The sequence below is a fragment of the Xiphophorus couchianus genome, chromosome 3 (assembly GCF_001444195.1).
Source record: "Xiphophorus couchianus chromosome 3, X_couchianus-1.0, whole genome shotgun sequence".
Taxonomy (NCBI): Eukaryota; Metazoa; Chordata; class Actinopteri; order Cyprinodontiformes; family Poeciliidae; genus Xiphophorus; species Xiphophorus couchianus.
The window spans coordinates 10161911-10180773 of NC_040230.1; the positions used below are offsets into that span (position 1 = coordinate 10161911).

The window sequence follows — 18863 nt, forward strand, 5'->3', positions numbered from 1 at the left end:
TATTTATGACATTGATTTTAAGTAGTTAGTAAAAAATACAATCCTGATTAAATCTCAGCTTTAATCAGTAATACCAATTAAAGGCAGCTTCAACTAAAACACCAGAAAATCAGCACATAATTCTAAAGCACAATGTGACTTTGAGCAGATGCACAAAGTGGCATAGGAAAAAAAAAAACACTTGTGATGTTAAACATTATTGTAAGCATTATTGTTAGGGGGTATTTTGCCAATGGCGAGCCACCTGTTGACTACATATTTAACTAAGAGTCTCACGTAGATTGTTACAAACATTTACTTCAAAAATCTATTTTATAGTACTGAAATGTCAAAATATTTCTTTTCCTACAACCCACTATCCAGGTGGTGTCAGCATTTGAATTTGTTTCTTGAAACAATGCTCTGCTCTCACATGGAAACAATATTCCTCTTGAGTGATCTGATTGTGTAAAGACAGCACTAAATCAGAATTGAACACACTCAAGATGCCTTGAGCACAATTTTCCTCTGACTGGGTTCTGAAGTCAGCAAAGGTTTAGTGGTTTTGAATGTGATCCATCCTGGAACACATTCTGGGACACATGCAAGAACCACTGGAAGACTGTCACTCAATAATGAAATAAAAATTAATTTTGTAGACTATGTAATATTTTGTAGATTATGCTACTGTCAGTAATTGACTACTACTGAACAACAATTTAGATTTTTATTGGAAAAGTTTTTTTTTAGTTCAAATCCTTAGACCCTCTGCTATCACTATGTTTAAAAAATATTTTTTAAACATATTTGTTCAAAATGTTACGGATCACAGTGTGCAATAACTAATAAAGTTATGGAGAAGAGCCGTCAGCTGTTTCACTGCTCTTATTTCTTTAAGGGTTAAACTCTCTCCGTGGTGAGATTGGTAATGGCTCTCTTGTATCACATCTGTTAAGCAACACAGGACAACTTAAGTAGTTTGTTGCCAAAATAATCATAAAAACTTGCATGAGAGGGCAATAAGTTACATTGTAACTTAGTAGAGTCAGCATCCAATAAATGAAGGTCATCGGTCATCAGTACAGCCGTTCAGGCTTTGATTGCCAACTTATTGACCTTTGCTGCATTTTTTCCACCACTCTTGCTCTCTGTCAATTTCCTTTAAAGTTACTTTGAATGAAAGCTACAAGAAAAGAAACTGAGATGAAACTTGGATGTTTTGATTTCTGAAGAATTATGTAATACAAAAGAAGGAAATGTTACAAACCTATTGATTACTAAGTTTACAGCTCTCTCTGTGACAAGACTGTTTATTAGAATTTCATGTGATGCAAGTGTGATCTAATGACTAAGGATGGAATTCAGTGTGTGGTGTAACTGTTAGTTGTAAGGCTTGTCTATTTACACCCAGATGAGGTAGGGTGTATATTGATAGCAAATCTCACCTCACGCTTTCACCTTAAAATTTACACTCTTACATGAAAATGGCTGCCTTCAGATGCGCAATTATACAACTGCACATTTTTGAAAAGCAGATGTAGACCCTCCTGCATAGCCAACAAGAATGTAGTGAGTGGTTTCTGCATGGTAAGTCAACAAAAAAGACTTATCTTTTCCAGCAGCCATTATACAGTGCATACACTGGTAAAACCAGCTGACCAAATGTGCTGGAGCTCATCTTGGATTGCAAGGTAATGACTCAGTGGCCATTGTGACTTAACAATCAGGAGCATTTTGAAAAGGCTACTTTTCCAGACACCAAAAGTAATTCACTTATTGCCAATAAACCTCTGGCTGTTTCTTTTAATTGCTTGGGCTGTTTTTAAAAGCAGTTGAGTCCCAAATGGAAGTATAAAAACATGCAAAATATGAATTTTGCATAATAGTTTCCCTTTATAGCCCAGATTGTGATTTATGAGACCTTTATTTCAGCTATGAAAATACAAAAAGGAAGTGTTTCAGTTCTTTTTTCCATTAAGGACCACCATACATTTAGATAAAGTCTCTGGAGCCCACTATATTGTGTCATTCTGTGTCATGAGCTAAATGAATGGAGTCGCTTCACAATTCAGAGTAAAGGTTCAGGGGGATACATGGAGGATTATTCTTCTATTTGCCAAAAGAAAAGTCTGCTTCCTCCCTAGCATCGTACCGAAGTGTGTTTAAACCAGTATCAGTATGAGAGAAGATTTTTGTGGTTTACTGGCTTTCTATGTGATTTTGACTTGTTAGGCAGTAAACTGGTAGGAAGTATTGAGGATATTTGTTTTCAACTTTTTGGTTAAGATTTATATGAAGTAGAGAGGTAAATGCATGACGTTGCAATATGTTTGATGCCATTTTTGTTAGAATTTCCCAAATGAGGATTTAACCCATTGACTGAAAAAGTGCACTTACCACAAGCAGTTGTCTGCATCTAACTGTCCAACTATATTTGGCTTTTCAGGTTGCCAGTTGTACCGCATGAAAACCTTTAGTACAATCCTAAAAAAGCTTATACTCTTATGCTTTTTAGAAGGACAGTCTAAAAAAGTAACTCAATTCTTCTTTTACCACAAATTACATACATCTTTTATGCATTTCTTCAGATTTCAAAACCTACTTCACCATTCTCACAGTTCACTTATAAACAACACTGACCAGAGCAGAATTTTACTTCATTGAATCTACTGCTAAACTATGAAGAACTGCCAAATTTATACACTTCAAAAAGTATAAAACTCTAAATAGTAACATTTAGTCCACTACAGGCCTCTCTTTGTAGGTTGTTGTGAGACTAAACAAGTGGCCACATTTCTACACAGTAGCAAAGCTCATACTGTATAATATACTTGAGCTTTTTAGAGGCTACAATAAAAACCGCAATTACCAGCCTGTGGTGACAGGTGACAAAGAAGTGTAATAGCATGGGCGCCATTCTATTTTAAAGGGACTATTGCCCATAAAGTGGAGTCAAAGGGAATGAGGCATGAAAAAGTTAGTTGAGTGTTTGGGAAGTATGTGTGTGAAATGGATGAGGAGACAAGCTGACAATGGTCATTTATGGAACACTTGAAAAGTTGCTCTAATGAGAAAACAGAGTTTATGATGAGAGATGAGGAGTTAGAAACTCTCTTGTTAATCTGGCCATTAATTTGGGAAAGAAAAATCATGCAATTTCCATCAAAGCCAACGTTATAATGTACTGAAAATGTATTCAGTGGATTCCAAAGAAAGTCTCCAGTTATTATGGAGCTAAATAAAAGATTTCATTTGGCTCTTTGTTTCACATTTTTTCCATGCAAGAGCCTTACAGCCACCACTCCTGACTTAGCTTATTAATTTTTCCACCGACATTCATTTCTTTCTGATGACATATTTGTGTGGAAAAATGCGAAACATGTAATATCCTCAAACAGAGCAATAAGACCGGTTAATTGTAATGAGTGAATGGAGGGCAATTAGCGGCTGTCTGAAGCAGCAATGCTAATGAGCAATCTAAAATAAGTCATTCTCTGTGGCTTTTGTGAGCAGCAAAACAAACAACGTTTAGAAAACTGGAAAAGCACTGCTAATTTCATATTAATTTAATCTCCAGTGAATCCAAAAGGAAATATGCCAAAAATGGAAGATGCAACATGCACATAGGTAATTGTTCATAATGTATGCACAAAATCTTTAACATGTTTTTTTTCCCACTGATTGTTTGGTAATGTTAAGGTTCAACTTAGTTTATTTGTGTGTCTTAATGTTTTCTAGACCACTAGGCTGCTTGTCCTGGGGTCCTGCTACTTGCATCACAGGGGGTTTGGTAAGAGCGTGTCGATGAAAGCACAAGATCCAAGTGGGGAGGAAAGGATGCAGGTGCAAGGTGCAGGATAAAAGTTGAGAAATAGTCTAGGGGCCAGAACAGAGAAAAGGGTGAAGACCAGTGCTTGGCGATAAGGAACTGCAGGGATAGTTCACAGCAGTAATACTTGGTGCAAACAAGAAGTCTTACTTGGGGAAATAGAAATGTGCTAACTCCTTTCCTTTGCTGCCATGTCCTTCAAAAGCATTCATATCCCTTAAATATTCCTTTTATATTTCAGCTTCAAGCTTCATGTTTTATCGAGGCTTTATGCCACTGGCAAGGAGTAGGCAATCCTGGTCCATGAGAACTGTTTTTCTGCATGTTTTGGATGTTTCTGTTACCTTGCAGTGAATCCATTGGACATTAGAAGACTCTAGTAGAAATAGGTAAAAGCTTTGGAGTTGTTATGTAGGCAGAGGATAATTGTAAACTTGGACTAAAATGATGTAAGGCTTTGAAATGCTGGAAATTATTATACTTTGCTCAAAATCACAACTTTATATTTAGGGTTGTTGTTCTTATGGAAGATAAAGCTATGACCCAGTTTGGAATCTTCTGCAGCTTATAACAAGTTTTCTTTCAGGATTGTGTTGCAATTATCATTGTATCCATCTTCTCATCAATTTTGACTGGCTTCCCTGTCTCTATTTCTGAAAAGCATCCCAAAATCATAATGCTGACACAGCCATGTGTCACTGTAGGAAGGATATGCTCACAGTCTATTGTTAGATTTCCACCATTAATACCATTTTCATTCAACAAGGGCTTTCTTCAGATCACTTTGCTATAATTAGATATTTGTGGAGTGGCAGGGGTTTGACGTAGTGTCTCACTAGAGCTGTGCATCTCTGCAGCTCCTCCAAAAGACACCACAAACCTCCTTGCTGCTCCGCTCATGAATACTGTCCTTAACAGGCCAATTTGTTTGACAACAATTTGTGTGTTAAACATATTTTTAACTCTGACCTCTCCGTTTATTGTTCCTTCCACTTCATCATGATGTTTTTTTCATTAATATTCTCTAGCAAACCTCTAGGGCTTTCACAGAGCAGCTGTATTTATTCTGAGATAAAATTACACACTCTATTTTCTAATTAGGTGACTTCAGAGTAAAAGGTGTTTTAGGTATTTTTTACCTATTAAAAAAAAACATTGAGATTTTTTGTAATGTCATATGTGGAAGGATTGATTTTTGCCTGGCACTTTGTCATGGTCTGTGATTAACATCACATCTTCAGCCATTTTGGTGCATTGTGTGTTTTAGTGACAGGGCAAGAATTTACTTGAATATGTGTGTCAGCAAGGTTTTTAAAATCTCTGAATGTGTTTTGATTCTGTACACTGTGTGGGAGCATGCAATTCTCTACAAGTGTTTGCACACTTACCCTTTGCTTGTGTGCAGTAGGATTGTGCTTAGCTGTGCCCACAGTCATCCTTACAAGCTGTGGAAGAGGTTTATTTGCATCCGGAATTGCAGCAGCTCTTCCCATTGTTGCTGTACTACTGTGACTCGTTGCAGCTGGAACCAACACACACACAGTCCCCGTGCCAGTTATGTCTGGCTACGGCTATGCTGGGAACCACATGGCAGACATTTTAACCAACACCATGAGCTCGTGCCTGCAAGTCAGAGGGAAGTTGGCTGATGTGAATTTCCTCTGCGCTCTGTTTGGTTCACTAGGAAACATGTACTCCCCTTCTACAAATCCTGAAGCTCTCCTTTCTCTGTCCTTGTCTCACACCAGATGGGAGGCGGATGACATCTCAGCTAGCTTTTGGCAGCACCATCACACTACCGCTGCTCAGCCGCAGAAAGGCCCTCATTCCCTATGACAACATGATAGTCTTGTTCATGCTCACTGGTCGACCTCTTATCTTGATGAGAAAAGAGGCCCTCTGAGTTTAAAATATTCTCAGATTTTCAAGACATGTCTGCCCCCATTTTCACCCTCCAGCCACTTCTTTCATCCTGGGTGATGGAGCTTTTGGTGTTTAAGAGAGGCCAGTGCATCAGAAAGTGGCAATCAATAGAGAGGCCATTTAATCTTTGTAGCTGAGGAAAACTGAGAGGGATCTTGTGTATGGCATGGTGAAAAAAACACACATACACACATATACTCAAGATAAAAAAAAATGAATGAGCAAAGATGTGAAGGTGAATTAAAGTGTCATAGTTGTTTTGAGAAGGAAAAAAGTATGCATACAGTCACTGGAGGCAAAGCTAAGCTGTACATTTATGTTGGTCCTGGAGGATTGAGCCACTTATGAATCAGCTGGCTTGTGTTCCCAGCGAGACAGCTTTACCAAAGCCTGAGGCTATCAAGCAATAGGAGGAAATAAGGAGCATAACTAACACTGTGACAGAAGTAACGTGTAATTAAATGCAATGCCACAAGCTAATTTGCCTTTCATTTATCACAACATCAATTTCTTGTAGCCTTTTCCAAGTGGAAATGGTTGCATATCTCCCATTGGCATTTATTAAATTTCAGTGCACTTTAACAAATATAAGCAAATTCATACATCTCCTTAAGTTATTAGAAGGTTCCCTCCTTGGAGCTGTTGTAAATTGGATTAGTGCTCTATAAGCTGAAGAACTAGAAACAATCTCTGTCACTTTTCGCACATAGGCAAAGGAGCTAAAATCAGTTCAACTTCTGCGCAGTAAGCACATGATGCAACCATCTGAATATCAACCTTATGCATGTGCAGGTGTAGCTCAATGAATTAGAATATCATCAAAAACTTGATTTATTTCTGGTTTCTCTGAATATCTCAATGTTACAACATAAAATAGAAAAATTAGTGTTAGAGAGGAGGCAAACTATTTAATATGCCTGAGGTCCAGAGGGCTTTATGAAGAATTATGTCAAAATTTTGAAAATCCATTGGCATTCAGCTATAGCCTTCAAAATAAACTCAAGTGTATCCTTAAAATACATACAGTACAGACCAAAAGTTTGGGCACACCTTTCTAATTCAATGGGTTTTCTTTATTTTCATGACTATTTATAAGGCAAGAAATCCCACTTATTAACCTGACAGGGCACACCTATGAAGTGAAAACCATTTCAGGTGACGACCTCTTGAAGCTCATCAAGAAAATGCAGAGTGTGTGCAAAGCAGTAATCACAGCAAAAGGTTGCTACTTTGAAGAAACTAGAATATAAGGGGTATTTTCAGTTGTTTTACACTTTTTTGTTTAGTGCATATTTCCACATGTGTTATTCATAGTTTTGATGCCTTCAGTGTGAATCTACAATGTCAATAGTCATGAAAATAAAGGAAACTCATTGAATTAAAAGGTGTGTCCAAACTTTTGGTCTGTACTGTATGTGTGTAATGAATATATTTTATCTAATTTTTGAACTGAATTACTTAAATGAAAAGAACTTTTAATGACATTCCGATTTTATTGACTTGCAAATTTGCATAAACATAACCTCTAACTTGCTATGTCATGGTGCAGCTGCATATAGTGGTAATTAAAATGAATAAAACGCTTTTTCATCCTAAGTTGGCACATTTGTAACTTCCTGTAACACATAATAAAATTGTCATTGCAAGTGTGCTTTGATGCAAGAAAATATGGTAATAAAGCTAAATTTAAATCAAATTCAAAATCTAACAGCTGGTCAACCCTGGACTGAATTATTCTAAGCTAATTACACTTTAGTCTGGTAAAAAACAGCCTCTTGTTGCACGCTTCGCTTCGTACAGAGGGTATGGACCCCTGGCTGTTGAGAAACAATTGCTTGCTCAAGATGTGAATTCTATAGCAGTATAAAATATTTCCCAATTGCTAAGGTTTGACATGATACATGTAATGTAGCATTTTGATGTTATGAAGCATTGCATACACAATGCTTCACTAACAACCATAGTGATCTGAAAATCACAATCTGAAAAATATTAATTCAGTACTTTGAGGCGTCCCCAACATGGACTGAACGGCTTTGTTCACTTCCTAATTTCTAAAACTTCAGGGAGATGGAAATTCTGAAACAGCTCAGAAAATCAATGCCATCTTTCTGTACTACTCATTCTGTTTGCTGGATGGTCTGGTTGAACTTCAACTGGAGAAATAAAGGGCAAGGGGAGAAAGGCCCGACTGCTCACTGAAGGGAGATGAGAATTGAACTGATCGCATAGGAAGGCAATGACCAGGATGGAGATTCTTTGAAACATAGAATAGAATAGAATTCAACTTTATTGTCATTGCACTGTCACAAGTACAAGCAACAAGATGTAGTTTGCATCTATCCAGAAGTGCTCTACGAGATACAAATATTTATTTACAGATGTACAAAACTATGTATGTACATTGTATGTCACATTGTAGGCTCCAGCCAGATTGGAGTAGACATGGTCCAGACATGGTCCTCTGCAGTGTTGTATAGTAACGAAGTAAAAATACTTCACTACTTTACTTAAGTATATTTTGGAGTACTTCATACTTTCCTCGAGTATGAACATTTTTGATGACTTTCACTTTTACTTCACTATATTTCCGAACTTAATTGCGTACTTTTACTCCGATACATTTTCAATGTGTGGTTTAGTTACTCGTTACAAAAAAGCGAGAGAGAGAAACGCAAGTGTTTTGATCCCACCTACTGATTAGCAAGTAGCAAGTAGGCTACCGAACAAAGTCCGTAGCCTACTTGCCTGGGCTTGTTCATCACCACCAATAGGATACACCTGTTTCGCTTCTCCCATTAAACACAAAGCAAGTCTCGCAATCAGCCGCAGCCACATGGAGGAGGAGACGGAGACCACAACGACTGCAACTACGTCGGACACGGCTCCAGGGGAACCACCAGCTGGTGATGAGAGCCCATGACACAGTACACTCTTTCGTGGGTGTTAAAGATTCGTCGTACCGCATGCAGTTTATGTTATTCCTGCCCGAAGATGTGGAAATTCTATCTTACAAAAACTCCCCGTCCCACTTGAAGAAACACATCGAGGCAACGTCTTATGAAATGGTTATAATCCTCCTGTTTCAGTAACTATAGCTTGGTCACTAGGCACTACTGTATTGTGAAATGTTGACCATAAATGAACTTTGTTTGGCATTGTTTCAGTTCCACACGTGGTGTATTTAGCTTAGGCTTAATGTTGACTGTAGCAGGCTACCTAGACTCCTCTGTTCAAGGGGGGATGGAAGCCATAGCGATAGCAATTTAGACTAAATTGAACGAATATAGGAAAGGGATGCAAGTTCAAAACCAGGTTTACAGATGCCAATAAGCTGCATTTCCCTCCCAATTCTTTTTTTCTTTTGCATAATGACCAGTTGTGTGCACCACCTACTGACTGTAGCATTGACTGATTCACTGATTTGTGAAGTAGAGTAATCGTAACAGCTCTTTTTCTTCATGTTGGCCGCATTTTCTGTACTATTTATTTTTCTCATTTTCAGCACTGACCTTACTTGAAGGGAAACTTGAGGCTTACAAAAACTTTGTATTTTCTGTCCTGGAGGGTTTACTAAGAAGCTGGTTCAGTTGTAAAGCAGGTTAAGTTAACCTTGTGCTATAGGTAAAGCACCTAATTTTCTTAACTAAATGATGCCTGCAGGTATATCTATTAGCAGGTTTAATTTTGCCTGCACTTGGTTGGGTACATCATTTTAAGTGTATTTGACAAGTTTACCAAAATATAAAAAATGTCATTCAAACTGCATTTGCCTTGTTTTACTTTTTACTTGTACTTTTCATTACATTACTTGAGTACATCAATTTTTACAGTAATTTCCATACTTAAGTACAAGAAGTTTCAGATACTTTAAGACTTTAACTCAAGTAACATTTCAGTCAGTGACTTCGACTTTTACCAAAGTCATATTTTGGAGAGGTACTTATACTTTTACTTGACTCTGAGATTTCAGTACTTTATACAACACTGGTCCTCTGGTGTGGCAGGAGACATGTTGGTGGAATCTAGGAAGAACTGTCTTCACGTTGGAATGATTGAAATCACCTGCAACAATAAAACCAGCCTCGGGGTATTTAGTTTGGTGTTTGCTAATAGCCGCATAGAGTTCTTTCATGGCTAGCTTGGCATTAGCATCCGGGGGGGCGGGGCCGGGGGTGTACACGGCAGTGAGGATGATCGAGGTGAATTCCCTTGGGAGGTAATAAGGTCTGCATTTGACCATTAAAAACTCCACATTCTGTGAGCAGTGACTCTCGGTAGTAGCAGAGTCTGTGCACCAAGCTTTGTTAATATAAATGCACAAACCTCTGCCTCTGGTCTTGCCGGAGTCATCTGCTGTCCTGTCGGCTCGGTGTGTGTGGCGTCCACTTAGCTGGATAGTGTTGTCCGGGCAGCTGTTGTTTAGCCACGTTTCAGTGAAAAACATGACATTTGAGTCCATAATCCGTCTGTCACTCGTGATGGATAGTCGTAACTCATCCATTTTATTAGCCAGAGAACGGACATTGGCGAGGAAAATGCTGGGTAAAGGGAGCCGGTGTGGTGTTAGCTTTAGCCTAGCTCGCACCCCTCCACGCTTACCCCGCCTTTGTTTACGTTCTCGTCGCGGCCTGCGTACACTTCCACCTGGCCGGGAGAAGTGAGACGTCCCCGGTGTGCTGGACATATCTGGGATGAGTCGGAGATCGGCGATCATAGTCAAAAACATGATTCATTTGTGAAATTTTTTCTGCATTTGTGAAAACAAACACTGGGTCATCTAGGTCACAATTTATGAAGGAATCGTCATGGTATGACAAATCATCTTGAACAGACAGAATTCAATGCAAATAACAGTGCAGGAATCAAAAAGAAAATACTCTGACAAAGACCGTGATTGCTGCCTGACAAAGATCACTGAAAATTATGCAGCACATAATGACGTTGGAATGAACATATCTATTGTATAAGTTATTTGTTAATGTGCTGCAACAACCTTCATAGCTCCAGTTTATAGATATAGAAGAAACATTTGGTCATGTTCCTTCATTTTCATGTCATTCTTCATTATTATTATTAAGCACAAGTGCAAGAGACTGTGTCATAAGCAAGATTGCTTTTTATCACACAATTTTGAACCTTTTACAAGCTGCCTCATTATCCTCCCTCACTCCATAACACAGTGGCACCAACTTCCTCTGCAAATGACCCGAGAAAACATTAGCCAGATGTTTACTCTCTGCATTTGCACAAGCGTCTGGGGTATAAGATTAAAATCAACACTAACTTCCAGAAAGCCATGACTATGCATGACTCACGACATTCAGCTCATGATTAAAAGAAAAAAAAACTTTTGATTGAAGAGAAGAGGCCACAGATAAGGTTATTAAGGGAAAGGGAAAAAATAGCAGAAATTATTATTTTACATTTTATACAACTTATCATGAATCTCTTGCGTTCAGAGTGTTCCAGGAGTTCTTCTGTGGCAATGTAATTTACTCTCTCTGGTGTACCCACTTTGCAGCAATCAGCTTCACCTATTTTTGCTAAATCTTTTCATTTTTTGAGTTGCCTATGAATAAGATGTCACATTTAGTTCATTTTTGAAATCTAATCTTAAACATTTACTTTACTTTAACAGGTTAAGGGTAAGATATTCTTTTAAAAATATATATCTTATTCTACTCTGCAAAGCAACATATATACATTCTTACAAACTTTAATCCCTTGATGCTCCGTCTTGGACTGCATAAAATGTCACTTTGTTTTCTGCTTGTTTCTGTCTGTGCTGCCCTGCTGTTTGTTCAGTTTCTTTGCCCTCTCCCTGCATTAGCCTGTCAGTTTCTGTTTCTTGCAATACGGCACAAAGTTTATGTTTGCATGTGTATAACAATGCTGATGCAGAACAATTTCACACTCTCATGAATACATAGAAACTGACAGACTGTCTGTATTGCAGTTACATTTTTATTTTTTCTCAGATAACTGTGTAGTGGCATGCCTCACTACTATTTTCTGATTTTACTTCTGTTGTTTGAAAAACAACCCTCACTCACAACTAACGTCCCAATATAACAAGTTAAACAATTTAATTTTCAGCCGTTCCTGAAATTATTATTCCAAATTCTGATCTTTTATAAAGTCTCGTAAAGAAAATCTAACAACTGCATAAAATAAAAGAAGAATTTCTTCTTTTTTTCATATTTTTGAGGTAACTATCACATGCTCAACTAAAATTATCCTTACGTGTGCATTGCTGTCTTAGTATTTTGGAAATGTTACCATGGCCCAGTGAATGTGAGAGAATGTTTAAAGAAAAAGACTGGTCACACTTTTTACCTTACCCACATGAGAACTGCTGATTGGATTCACACCAGGCTAGTGTCTGTGCTGACAGTGTTTCTATAATGAGGCTAATAATGGTCAAATAGAAACCCCCGGTGGTGTAAAAACGATGGCTTTACATGAAGATGCCAATAACCATTCTGCCTGCAGCTACAGATACATTTGAAAACTACTGTCAGTGAAAAAGAATGCCAGAGAAAATCTAAAATGACAAATTTGGCTTTAATCCCCAAAATTCCCTGCTAGCTATTGCTTAAAAATACCACCAGCAGTAGAAATTGTTATTGATATCTTGGGAGGATGCGCTCCTGACCCGAAGTCTGTACAAAACTGAAAAAGTACAGTATATTAACACAATGTTAAATGAAATTTGTTCTGAATTGATGACATATAAATATACTAAACTGGGTTGAATTTAATTATTAATGTTGTTTATTGCATCTATTTATTGTTTTTGCTTTGATTAATTGCGTTAAGCAAAAACATACAATAAGTACCCTGTAAATTTAATAGTATTAATTTTAAAGGCCTTAATGTGCAGAATTACTGCTTAGCTCATCATAAAGCAACATAAGCATAGGAAGCTGACATTAGTTGGTCAGGATACATAACATGCAGCAGTTATTGCCTTAACTGACAATGACTGTTAAGGCACTGTTAAGTAACTGCAGTGCTTGTTACTTCAGCACTGCAGTTTTATGAAAGATGAAAATGGTGACACACTTATTTTGTTTCCATGCAATGACAGACCAGATATTTTTCCAAGAAGTCAATTTTTTCTTTCTTGTAATCAAGGGGTTAGTGGACAGGCTTTTGTCAACAAGTGAATGTCAGTGTAGGGTAGTTCAGTGATGCATTACTTTCTGCTCTATTCTGCCAGATAAAACTCTGGTCGCTCCAGCATTTTTGTTCGTCTTGAAACTGGTTAAACGTTTTTAAATCAGAGTGCTTATATACAGGTAAACAGCCCATTCTTTTTTCCGAGGTGACATAAGAGGACCATTAAACTTGAACTATTCACAAGTTCTAAGCAACGAGGGCAATGTTAGCCTTGTTTGCTTGAGCTAGCATAAGTAGTTATAACACAAATAACATTTGGAGTGGCTTCATTGATGTTCCATTCTGACTGCTTATCTCCATTATACTGCAATGTCCATTTAGTGGCTAAAATTTGCTTTCAACTGCAGATTTGATCTAATTTATAACGCAATAGAAATCATCTGAAGGAAAACCATAATGCATTAATAATTACACTAATGTATTGTGGTTTGTAATTTTGCTGTTGAAACTGTAGCTTAAAATCGAGCCTTGAACTTAAAGTTATTGTGGCATCATAAAATAAAACCTGATATTTGTGGTGGCTGCTTAAGGAAAACAACAGAAGAGAAAAAAAGAGTGTCTTGCTGTTTTTTTCCTAGCTTATTATAATAACTGACAACAATTTGGTGGATAAATTGGTTTGTCTAAAAAATCCACAAAAGAAGAGAACTACAAGAATTTCGAACTGGAAGAAGTAGAAGTTTACCCTGTTGCAAACTAAGTTTACAGTTGGTGGTAGAACATCATACATTGTAGCACAAAATCTATAGAATAAGAAATACACAAAACTACCTTAAAATCTATATATCTTTGCATATACCCAATGTTGACATTTTTGGCTTTCCAAGAGCCAGTTTTTAAAGATGTTTATTTTTTAATGAGATGAGAATGAAATGTCCCTTATGTAACTTGGAAATGTATTCCAATTGTGAGAGACATGATAAGAAAAAGTAGCTTGATGCAAATCAGTTTTCTTGCCTGCTTCTAGTTTGTTCAGATGATCTCTAGGTGAACTATTCTCTGGTTCTCACTGCAGTTCTGTCTCACCTCACATATGTTCTTTCAGGTTCTGTTCCTAATTGGAAAGTCTACATTTTAACTTTCAAATTGATGAAAAATCAGAACAATGTATAATCAGTGATTAGTCTGCTTAGTTTGCTTTATTTTTTATGGTATTGCAATATTTTTTTCTTTATTTGTCCAACCTTATAGACAGTATTTGCTCATGTAAAAAGCATTATAAACATAAAAATTAAAAAATAACTTCTGTAACTTCACTGAAGTTCTTTTACAACATGATTACGACTGCTGATAACATCAAAATAATCAACAACTTGACAGTTCTGACTGTCTGGGTGCAAAGAGACAAAAACAAAGCATCAAAGAAGCAAAGTAAGTCGTTCTGAGTGAAGCTTATGGTTGTGATTAAGACCGTCTTTGTTATTCTAGTTGACATTTCTGGCAAATAAAGCAATATGGGATATGTATGAAAGAGTTTGCCAGCCATCTATCCTTCAATAACTGCTTATTTTACAGGTGGGGCCTAAATGTAATAGTCATTGCCCAAGAGGCTGGGTACACCACAGAGGAGTTGCCAGTCAAAGTCCAGGCAGGCATTCAAATATGATATTCTTGTTGCTGCAAAGCAACAGTGCCAACCACTTCATCACTGAGCAGCTTGAGTGCAAACTTCTTATTCTCTAAAAATGCTATTTGCAGATCGGTGCCAGTTTGTTTATGTAAATGGGCAAAGCACAGCTGGACTACATACAAACTTAACGTAAATGTAAATATACTTTTGATATTGAATTTTGCTCAATAGTAGAAATATTTTTATCTCCACTGGGTCACATGTAGTTGACATGCATACATTAAAACATTAGTTCACACATGAACGGAAATGATGTTGCACTTAAGTTAAAGTGTCAAAAATGCATTGACACATCTTTGTTACTATCTCCTCAGTCTGCTGGGGTTGTGATTTAACGGTACATTGTGGGAGCAAATGTCTGGCAAAGAACAAAATACATGACTCATAATAAATCTTAAGGGTAATATCAAATGGAAAGTGCAAAAAGTAAAACAATTGCAGCTATCAGATCATGTTACTCTCCATCTGTGTTCCTAACACCTCCTACAATAACTTTGCCTATCTTCTCTGCTACATCCTACCCAGCCTGCCTCCTCTTTTTCCTGTTCCGCAGCTTTTCGGCTCTCCTCTTTTGCCTCCCTCTGTTCTTATCTTCTCACATAAGCAGTTGCTCATCTCCTCTCCCCGGCCGTGCCACAGCTGATCTTCTCCTACGTCTAATTCAGTCGCTTATCTAAGCATACAAGTTCCACAAAGGCCTGCGATCCCTGTCACCTCACTGGCCCCGTGGGAATCATGAGTCAGCGCTGCAGATAGATGATGAGGATGAAACGGAGTTGGGGGACAAGGAGGTTGGCATGGGAGATAGAGGAGGTGTCAGAAAGATGATGACAATGTTGGGCAGCACTTGGGAACCAGAAGAGGACTTAGTTTTAGAGAAGTGAGTAAAAATCAAACAACTGACCATTTTTGGTGAATACGTCTTTAAAACTGCTCCAGTCACCTGCCATGGCAGATCATCAGGTGATCATTTTAGTGTAGCGAAGAACAGAACAGGTTTAAGGGACTGAAAATAAAGTAAAAGTAATGAGGATAGAGGGGGCAGAGCATGAGAGGCAGAACTCCCCAGATAAAGACAGACACAGGCAGAATGTCGATGTTTGAGATTTGGTGAAGATTGTGTCACACAAATCCAGATCTTTAGTCAAACTCTGACAGGCACAAAGCACATCTCCCCTCTTTGCAGAGACCCCCTGTTAGTCTTCCTTCGTCTTCGTCATCTTTTCCTCTTCTTTGGCTCCCATCCCCTCGAGGTTCCATCTCTTTTGTCACTCCTTCTCCGCCTCATTTCTCCATTTGCCTCACTCCGTTCCTCGCATTTTTCTCTTTCGCTTTGCATCGTCTCTCCCTGCACTCGTTTTCTCAGTGCACCTACTTGACTCTGCTCTGACACTCTTTCCTACCGCTTTTCCTTTCTCTCATTGCAACTCTTCAAAAATTCTTTTGAGAAAGATTTTCCATTAAAAAAAAGCTTCAAAACACATTTTCTGCAGCCCTCTTGGTCCCCCGCTTCTTCCTTCCTGCCCCTTTCTCTCCATCTGTGGCATTCTCTTGGTAGATATTTGCTCTTCATCTTGCTTATTCTCTCCACTAATGAATTTTGGGCACTTTGCAGCCACAGATGGTGCAGCAGGCAGCCCCTGGTGGCAGGGCCCTGGCTTAACAAACTGGAGAGAGAAAGGAAGACAAAACGGTGCAGCAGCAGACCGTCTGCCAACACCTCTCTTTAAAAAAAAAAAGTTGCTCGAAACACATGTGTGAATATCTTCTCATTTAAGCCCCCGTTCCTCCTTTGCATGGAATTATGTGCACGCTTCAGGCAGGCAGGTGTTCATAGCACACACACATCTCGAGTTTTAGAGAATTTTTGTCTTTTGTTTTTCACACCCACACTCTCATCATTTTTTTTCCAAGGTGGCACTCCAGTTAATTGCAAATCCTTGTTTCTTTCTGGTGAGTCTAAAACCTCTTTCCCTGCGGGGATGGCTTTGGGCAAGGAGTACAACCCTTGAGTTGCTCTTGCCACCTTTCCGACCAGCAACACAGCCTTATCAGCTTTCCCTTTTTACCCCACGTATAGCTTGCAGTACTCCATGCTTAATTCATTCTGTCCTTGGACTGTGAGAAAAACAACTATAAATCACAGCAAAAATTCAGAGTTTCCCTTTGCTTTAAGGTGTTATGTATATTATTTTTTAACAGGTTTTGAAGTTCAGAAAACTCAGCTGTACAAAGCATGCTATATCAATCCATATAATTATTTCCAACGTAAACTTTTTTTGTGGGGACAACAAACTAAAGAAATATTAAAGCAAACTCCTGCTTTCTTGATGGGTATATATTTTTACACTTTTACCTTTTGAGTTGTAGTCAAACATGTGGCTGACAATAGTTATGTTAACTTACATGACAGAAATTTAGAAATATCAGAAAAAGCATATGAAGAAAGCTAAAAGTTGCCAAGAGGTCTCAGTTGTTTACTGCATCTATCAAATTCTGCGTTATCACGAATGATGATAGGAACGGATCAGCATTTGGAGTGGTGGTTATCACTGTAGCCTAGCTAAAAGCTTTCCAATTCAAAAGTGAGCCATGGCAGCATTTTTGGGAAGGTTATTTTACATCTGTCTGTATGTGTGTGAGGGTTTTTGTGTTTTCCAAGCCATTTTTTTGCTGCAGTCCAACATGCTAAGTAAATGGGAGGGTGTTTGGTAACCCTAACCAGGTTTGTCGAACTTCAGTTTACATGTAAATGTGGCAAAAGTAATGAAATCCTGATGTATTTGAATCTACACTTCCTTTTGGAGAGGAAACTCGTTTAATGCACGTTTAAAATTGGTACATGCACTGATCTGAGATGGCCTCAGCAGGGAATCATGTTTGCTTTGCTTCAGCAAGTCCACAGCTCAAACATAAATAAAAGATAAATAGAGTTAGTACTGTAAATACTGGGTCATCTGAAGGAATGTACTGTCTAGTTCGAATGTCCCCGTAGGGTCAACGCATCCTGAGGTAACACTGAATGATTTATGAATTCAGGGAGATATAACATGCTCAAACAGCATTGCTCAACACTATTTATGTTAACCTCTATAGAAAGCTATGTATAGTACCATTGGGCATATAGGTTAATTGTGCTTACTCAAGGACGTCCCAGCTGTGGTGCCCTTGAAAGATCTACCATTGTGTGTTTAAAGGCCAACCAATCCCTCCCCTTGAAGCTTTTCCTCCTGATTTACTCACTTTATTTCAGACACCCTTCCTTTTCAACTGTCTCTCTAACCTCTGCAAACAAACTGCCTCGTCATCAAAATCATCATTTCCCCTGACAACGCTGGTTGCTTTCAGAGCCCCCCGGGTGAGAGCTGTTCTCAAACACAGAGACTGCAGATGTTAAGTGCAATGACTACATGGAAACTTTGCAGAAAAAAACTGGCAAAACATCAGCTTGATACAATTAGATAGTGATGACATTTAAGATGAATTGCTCGCGATACAAAAGAGTGTAGAAAATCCCTGATCTTGTGTTGATTGTTTAGGGAAATGACACAGACTACTCATTCATATTTAAGACTACCTGCTCTCTCTGGTGCATAATTTTCTGTGTAGGTGTTTCAATCTATTATAATCTCACATCTACAGTGAATTGTAGATGTGAGATCTATTGCATCTTGTAATAGATGCAATAGATTTCTGTACATGTTTTGCTACAAGCACAATGTTAAATGTATGTAATTGAGATTTTATGTGACAGGGCAACATAAAGTAATGCACAACTGTGAATTTGAGGAACAATAATGTATGGATGAAATGTTACGCAAGCTTACTTAACCATAATTCAGAGGCAAGAACGTTATGGTTTACATATTTTTCAATTTATTAAACACAAATTAGAAAACAGGGTTTTTCATAACACTTCACAGAATTAACAAAACACCTGAAACTATTTGTAAAAAGTAGAACACTTAGACACATTATGAACAATTTCAGTGTCAAACATATATAAGCATGTTTACTGTTCAGCAAATCACAGTGTTTTGCAAAACGTATGAAGCTGCTAGCTGTCGTGTTAATATGAGTTTTGTCTCCTTGGCTCCGGTTTTGCTCATTTTAATTTTAGTGCATCAGCACTCCTGTGAAATTGGCCTCTTTAAAGTCCAGACCTGAATGTAACTGTAAATCTGAGGCAAAACTTAAAACTTACTGTTCACAAATGCTCTCCATCCAATCTGATTGAGCTGGAGCCATTTTTCATGGTAATGACTATTGCTTCACAATTTTTAGTAATACTTTTTTTTAATCAAGAAAAAGCGTTAT

At 38.0% G+C, this 18863-nt stretch overlaps 1 protein-coding gene across 2 annotated transcripts in view; it reads right to left on the minus strand.

Moving 5' to 3' along the window:
* Positions 1-18863, minus strand: part of iglon5 (IgLON family member 5) — a 153365-nt gene that overhangs the window by 42786 nt on the left and 91716 nt on the right. Inside the window, exon 1 of one of the 2 annotated variants that reach the window (XM_028012725.1) lies at positions 10058-10425. The exons of the other annotated variant lie outside the window; for it this stretch is intronic. Within the exon in view, the coding sequence (XP_027868526.1) occupies positions 10058-10418 (361 nt within the window). The 5' untranslated portion in view covers positions 10419-10425. Of the gene's footprint in view, positions 1-10057; positions 10426-18863 lie in introns of those variants that run through there. 2 annotated transcript variants of the gene reach the window in all.